The following is a 7,973-nucleotide window of genomic DNA, read 5'->3' as shown; positions in this document are numbered from 1 at the left end:
GAATCTCTATATTTTTCACATCACCATTACCACAGTTACAAGACAGTGAAGCTTATTACGTATTTCTAAGCATGGTGTGTGTATTTTGCCTTACACACACACACACACACACACACACACACACACACACACACACACACACACACACACACACACACACACACACACACACACACACACACACACACACACACACACACACACACACACACACACACACACACACACACACACATATTATTACCCAAGAAGGCTTTTATATAATCAGCTCGGGCAGGGGCAAAATAAAAACACTCACTCTCTACATTACTACGAACACACGTGATGGCAAGTGTAAGAGGCGGCACCGTTTCCATTTCTCACAGGTGCGTTGAACGTGACCTCTTACACCTTTGGGAAGAGTTTTTATGATGTCTCCGTAAAACCTGGTCAGTAAACGTCTTCTCTTCCCAGTAATCATGCAAAAAAAAAAAAGAAAGAAAAAGAAAGTATCGTAACCATCCATTCCCCCAGTATCCCTCCCCCCCCCCCGTAAGGTGTGTCAAGGTAGGGTGATATAGCTAGGGTGTGCGAAGGTAAACCAGGGTGACATTGGTCTTTAGGGTGTGCCAAGGTTTAGCAGGGTAAGGCAGGGTGGTGGAGGCTCACTGGTTATCAAGGTAGGGTGAACTGTGTAGGGCCTAAGGTGTGCCAGGGTGAGGCAGTGTGATGTTGGTCGTAAGGTAAGACAGGGCGAGGTAGGGTGATGTAGGTCGTAGGATGAGGCAGGGTGAGGTAGGGATATGTAGGTCGTAGGGTGAGGCAGGGTGAGGTAGGTCGTAGGGTGAGGCTGGGTGGGGTAGGGTGATGTAGGTCGTAGGGTGAGGCAGGGTGAGGTAGGTCGTAGGGTGAGGTAGGGTGAGGATGGGTGAGGTAGGGTGATGTAGGTCGTAGGGTGAGTTAGGGTGATGTAGGTCGTAGGGTGAGGCAGGGTGAGGCTGGGTGAGGTAGGGTGATGTAGGTCGTAGGGTGAGAGAATGTGATGTAGGATGACGCCGAGGAAGAGAGGAAAGGTCACACACGCGCCTGTCATGCTAACTTATCTGGTCACCTGCTGTAACCCACTCCCTCACCTTGATAGCATTCCCTCGCCATTAACCTTCTCACATCACTGCCAGACCAAAATTAACCCCCTCACTCTCCTTCCCTCTCTCTCACTCTCCTTCCCTCTCACTCACCCTCCTTCCCTCTCTCTCACTGTCCTTCCCTCCCACACTTTCCTTCCCTCTCCTTCTCACTCACACTCTCCTCCCTCTCACACCTAACTCATACCATCCCCCAGACCTTCTCGCACTGCCCTCTCCTCACATCTTTCATTCCTCTCTCCTTATCTCTCACCCTCTTATTTTCCACATTCTCCTCCTCCTTATCTTCATTCCGTCTCCTTTCCCTCTCTCTCTCTCTCTATCCCTCCCCTCTCCTCCCTCCACTTCCTCCCTCCTTCCCTCTTTCTTTTTCGCCTCCCGAGTCCACACTTTTCTCCCTCATTACATCAGTCTACCTTTACCGCTGTAGGTGTACTTGTAATGGTGGTGTGGCAGTGGATTTCTCCTTTCCTACCCCGCTTAATGTCATCCCTGCCACCACCACCCCTGCCACCATCACCCCTGCCACCACCACCCCTGCCACCATCACCCCTGCCACCATCACCCCTGCCACCACCACCCCTGCCACCACCACCCCTGCCACCACCACCCCTGCCACCATGACCCCTGCCACCACCACCCTTCCCAACACCATCTCTGCTACCACCAGCCCTGCCACCACCACCCCTGCCACCACCACCCGTCCCAACACCATCTCTGCCACCACCACCCCTGCCACCACCACCCCTGCCACCAACACCCCTGCCAACAACACCCCTGCCACCACCACCCTTGCCAAAGAAATTTCAAAGGTGGTGAAGCCTCCCCTGCCTCGCCTTACCCTGCCCTGCCCTGCCCTGCCCTACCTTGCTGGCTATCATGGGGCGGTTCGGTGAATTTTGTTAATGAGCGTGTTATCATGTGGACGCAAGAGGGGGGAGGGGGGAGGGGGGCAAGATCCACCCAAATGCGCAGTTGGACTATGTAATGGCGTGGTCTGCTGGGTCTGCCTTGTGTTAGGGTGGTCTGGCGTGGTCTGTTTGGGTCTGTCTTGTGTTAGGATGGTCTGGCGTGGTCTGTTTGGTACCTGCCGTGTGTTAGGATGGTCTGGCGTGGTCTGTTTGGGTCTTGCCTTGTGTTAGGATGGTCTGGCGTGGTCTGTTTGGTACAAGCCTTGTGTTAGGATGGTTTGGCGTGGTCTGTTTGGGTCTGCCTTGTGTTAGGATGGTCTGGCGTGGTCTGTTTGGTACCTGCCGTGTGTTAGGATGGTCTGGCGTGGTCTGTTTGGGTCTTGCCTTGTGTTAGGATGGTCTGGCGTGGTCTGTTTGGTACAAGCCTTGTGTTAGGATGGTCTGGCGTGGTCTGTTTGGGTCTGCCTTGTGTTAGGATGGTCTGGCGTGGTCTGTTTGGGTCTGCCTTGTGTTAGGATGGTCTGGCGTGGTCTGTTTGGGTCTGCCTTGTGTTAGCATGGTCTGGCGTGGTCTGTTTGGGTCTGCCTTGTGTTAGGATAGTCTGGCGTGGTCTGTTTGGGTCTGCCTTGTGTTAGGATGGTCTGGCGTGGTCTGTTTGGGTCTGCCTTGTGTTGGGATGGTCTGGCGTGGTCTGTTTGGGTCTTGCCTTGTGTTAGGATGGTCTGTTTGGTCTTAGCCTTGTGTTAGATGGTCTGGCGTGGTCTGTTTGGTACAAGCCTTGTGTTAGATGGTCTGGCGTGGTCTGTTTGGTACAAGCCTTGTGTTAGGATGGTCTGGCGTGGTCTGTTTGGTACAAGCCTTGTGTTAGGATGGTCTGGCGTGGTCTGTTTGGTACAAGCCTTGTGTTAGGATGGTCTGGCGTGGTCTGTTTGGTACAAGCCTTGTGTTAGGATGGTCTGGCGTGGTCTGTTTGGTACAAGCCTTGTGTTAGGATGGTCTGGCGTGGTCTGTTTGGGCCTTGCCTTGTGTTAGGATGGTCTGGCGTGGTCTGTTTGGTACAAGCCTTGTGTTAGGATGGTCTGGCGTGGTCTGTTTGGGCCTTGCCTTGTGTTAGGATGGTCTGGCGTGGTCTGTTTGGGTCTGCCTTGTGTTAGATGGTCTGGCGTGGTCTGTTTGGGTCTGCCTTGTGTTAGATGGTCTGGCGTGGTCTGTTTGGTACAAGCCTTGTGTTAGGATGGTCTGGCGTGGTCTGTTTGGGCCTTGCCTTGTGTTAGGATGGTCTGGCGTGGTCTGTTTGGGCCTGGCTTGTGTTAGATGGTCTGGCGTGGTCTGTTTGGTCTTAGCCATGTGTTAGGAGGATGGTCTGGCGTGGGTTCGTGTCCCCCTGGCTGCCACTGCGTTTGATGAGTGGACGGTGAGAAAGTAGCACCTCTATATTATCCAAGCCTTACTCTGTCGCTGTCTCTTTGTCCCGTTTTTCATTCGTTTTCTTTTTCGTTTTTTCTGTCATTTTTTTTTTCTTATTTCCTTTTTTGTTATATATATATTTGTTTTATTTTTTCCTTTTTTTTCTTTTCCTTTTTCTTTTTTATTGTTCTTTTTTTTTCATTTCCATTTTCATTTTATTTTTTCGTTTTCTTTCATTTCCATTTTCTCTTTCTCCTATTTTGAGGGTAAATAAAACAAAGATACACGTGATTGATTTTTTGTTGTATAAAAAGCCTGACATATTCCTTCCACTACAGCGATTGTTAGATTTGGCGCACTACGGGTCGCTCTCTCAGGCCCTTAACACCCGTCCCTGTGCGATTTATTTTGCCTATTATTATCCTTGATGTTTATATTTTTACCTCGACGTAAAAAAAAAAGAAGACTAAGATGAGAGGTACTAAATAAATCGCTAAGGGAGAGGTGTTAGGGACGTCCAAAGCCAGTGAGCGACCCCCCCAACTACGTCAGCACCGCGGGGCATCATGGAAAATTTTGGCGGGAAATTTGAAAAGCGTCACCACCCCTTCACCCCGATGTCACATTTTCTGTTCAAACTAATGCCAGACGATTTGTATTCATTTTAGGAGGAACTGAAAAAATAATAATAATAATAATGATGATGATGATGATGATGATGATAATAATAATAATAATAATGATCGTGATGATAATAATAATAATAATAATAATAATAATAATAAAAATAATAATAATAATGATGGTGATGATAATGATGATAATAATAATAATAATAATAATAATAATAATGATAATAATAACAAACCGTCTGGATAGCAAGAATATAATTTGAAATATAGTTCTCGGGCTGAAGGGGTTGAAAGCTTTTGTATAAAACGAAAAAAAAATCCTTAAAAAATATATATATAAAATTATGATTATTGAGAGACGAAGAGAATATTTAATATGGAGAGAGAGAGAGAGAGAGAGAGAGAGAGAGAGAGAGAGAGAGAGAGAGAGAGAGAGAGATGTAATTGAGAAATAAAAACATAAGAGGCAGAGTATTATGCTTAACTAATATTACTTATGAAAATGATGATGATGATGATGATGATGATGATGATGACTAGTAATAATAACAGTTCTAGCTCTAATAATAATAATAATAATAATAATAATATATCAGTAATAGTACAATAGTTTGATAATCGCTCCCATTATTATTATTATTATTATTATTATTATTATTATTATTAATCTTCCTTATTGTAATGAATTTTAAACAATAACAAAAACAAGCAGACTAAGATTGATTGCGATGGTACACACACACACACACACACACACACACACACACACACACACACACACACACACACACACACACACACACACACACACACACCATTGTCATCAGCGAAACAATAGTGGTGGTGGTGACTGTGGTAGTGGTGGTGGTTGAGCAAGGTAGCCACGTAATTAAGCGATGGTGGTAGTTGTGGTAGCTGTAGTAGTAGTAGTAGTTGTGGTAGTAATAGTGGTAGTCGTAATGGTAGTTGTGGTGGTAGGTGTGGTAGTTATAGTGGCAGTTGTGGTTGCTATAGTGGTAGTTGTGGTTGCTATTGTGGTAGTTGTAATGGTAGTTGTGGTACCGTAGCTGTAGTGGTGGTAGTTGTGGTACCGTAGTTGTAGTGGTGGTAGTTGTGGTACCGTAGCTGTAGTGGTAGTTGTGGTAGTTATAGTGGTAGGTATAGTGTTTGTTAAATTTTGACTAGTAACCAAGGAGACAACGTTAAGTGAGTTACCCTGTCCCGTCAGATGAAAGCAGAGGAATAAAAGTGGAGAATGTTTGTGATTGTTGTTGTCTCCTACCACCATCACCACCACCATTGTCACTATAATCCGTTCATATTAACTTGGCAGGGTGTATTGTCCTTTTGTAGTTCGTTTCACGTAGCTCAGTGGTAGGATGAGATAATGTTACGACGCTGCTGCCTTTCCATAGCACTTCTTCGTGACTAGCACCATATTCTAGTGTTAGTATTGAGTGCAGGTTAGAGAGAGAGAGAGAGAGAGAGAGAGAGAGAGAGAGAGAGAGAATGTGTGTATGTATGTATGTATCGATGTATGTGTGTATGTATGTATATGTGAGTATGTATGTATGTGTGTATGTGTTTATGTGTGTGTGTGTGTGTGTGTGTGTGTGTACGCTTTGTCCCACGGTGCAGTCATACTATCATAAGTCACCCACCACCATGGCCACAACAATCACTATTACAAGTCAATTTACGCCAAGTTAAGGGGAACAGAGTATAGATTTTTAAAAGATAATTATATGCACATATTTTTTTTTTTTTGGTAAGATTAACAGAGGAAGAAAAATAAAGACAATAAAGACAATCCAAACACCAGATAAACAGAGGAAGAAAAAACAAACAGTAAAATCCAAACACCAGATAAACAGAGGAAGAAAAACAAACAGTAAAATCCAAACACCAGATCAACAGAGGAAGAAAAAAACAAAGTAAAATCCAAACACCAGATAAACAGAGGAAGAAAAACAAACAGTAAATTCCAAACACCAGATAAACAGAGGAAGAAAAAACAAACAGTAAAATCCAAACACCAGATAAACAGAGGAAGAAAAACAAACAGTAAATTCCAAACACCAGATAAACAGAGGAAAAAAAAACAAAGTAAAATCCAAACACCAGATAAACAGAGGAAGAAAAAACAAACAGTAAAATCCAAACACCAGATAAACAGAGGAAGAAAAAACAAACAGTAAAATCCAAACACCAGATAAACAGAGGAGGAAAAAAACAGTAAAATCCAAACACCAGATAAACAGAGGAAGAAAAAAACAAAGTAAAATCCAAACACCAGATAAACAGAGGAAAAAAACAAACAGTAAAATCCAAACACCAGATAAACAGAGGAAAAAAAAACAAACAACGTAAAATCCAAGCACCAGATAAACAGAGGAAGAAAAAAACAGTAAAATCCAAACACCAGATAAACAGAGGAAGAAAAAACAAACAGTAAAATCCAAACACCAGATAAACAGAAGAGGGATAAACACATAAATAAAATCCAAACACCAGATTACACGTGTTCTCCAGGTAACGGTGAGAGAGAGTATAGATTTGTTTTGCATGTTTGCTTGTTTTGCTTCGAGGTGCAGTTGTAACCCAGATTAATAGTGAACGCGGTATGGCAAGAATGATACGCAAAGAAATAGTATACGCAAGGAATTATACGCAAAAGAGTGGTATGCAAGGAGTTTTACGCAAAAAATTATACACAAAGAATGATAGCCAAAGAATTATATGCAAAGAGTGATACGCAAAAGAATTATAAGCAAAGAGTGATACGCAAAAGAATTATACACAAAGAATTATATGCAAAAAATTATACGCAAAGAATTTTATGCAAAAGAATTATACGCAAAGAATTTTATGCAAAAGAATTATATGCAAAGAATGATACGCAAAATAATTATACGCAAATAATGATATGCAAAGAATTATATACAGAGAATTATACGCAAAGAAATATACGCAAAAGAATTTTTCGCAAAGAATTATACGCAGAGAATTACTTGCAAAAGAATGATACGCAAATTACACGCAAAAAATTATATGTAGAAGAATTATATGCAAAAGAATTATACGCAAATAATTATACGCAGTGATAAAGTATAATATATGATTGTATTTTTTTTCTTTCTTAGGCTGTAGGTCAGGTAAAGGTGAACAGATTACAGTTTCGTTTCTCAGTATCGATGCTTGAGACTTATCACAATTGACTATCACCACCACCACCACCACAACTACCACCATCACCACAATCACTACCACAGCGTCTATCATCACAACCAACACCACTACAGCAGCAGTTGTGGTGGCAGTGTGGTGTGGATAGAGCATATACCACCATCACCACAACCAACACCACTACAGCAGCAGTTGTGGTGGTAGTGTGGTAGTAGGGATAGAGAGTAACTACCACCATCACCCCAGCCACACTCACCACCACCATCACCACAACCACTATCACCGTCACTGCTGCGATTGTGGTGGTAGGGGAAGAGTTATATATATAATAGTAATAATAATAATAATAGTTTTGTGCGTTGATAGTCTTCCTTACACTACAGCAACCAACATTCTTAAGTACCTACCAACATTTTTTTTTACAGTAGCTACCAACATTTCTGGAGATTAGCTACCAACATTTATAGCTGCCATTTTTCACCATCCCAGCATCACCAGTATCACCAGCGACCACCATTCCGCCGTCCCTACCAACATCACGGCGTCAACCAACATCCCACCAACCACCATTCCATCTCAGTAGCTACCAACATCCCACCAGCCACCATTCCATCTCAGTAGCTACCAGCATTGCATCAACCACCATTCCATCAGCGGCTACCAACATCCCATCATCAACAACCACCTCTCCCTCTCATCACCACCTCACGACC

The 7,973-nt window shown here is 43.5% G+C and overlaps 1 protein-coding gene across 1 annotated transcript in view; it reads right to left on the bottom strand.

Annotated features, from left to right (window-relative positions):
- Positions 1–2,045, bottom strand: part of Toll-9 (toll-like receptor 9) — a 28,597-nt gene extending 26,552 nt beyond the window's left edge. The window contains exon 1 of the mRNA XM_080269963.1: positions 1,991–2,045. Within this exon, the coding sequence (XP_080126089.1) occupies positions 1,991–2,045 (55 nt within the window). The remainder of the gene's footprint in view (positions 1–1,990) is intronic.
- Between the last annotated feature and the right edge of the window lie 5,928 nt (positions 2,046–7,973).

The sequence above is a fragment of the Coenobita brevimanus genome, chromosome 38 (assembly GCF_032717465.1).
Source record: "Coenobita brevimanus isolate Jiangsu-jjx chromosome 38, ASM3271746v2, whole genome shotgun sequence".
NCBI classification, from domain to species: domain Eukaryota; kingdom Metazoa; phylum Arthropoda; class Malacostraca; order Decapoda; family Coenobitidae; genus Coenobita; species Coenobita brevimanus.
This window is presented reverse-complemented; position numbering and strand designations above follow the sequence as displayed.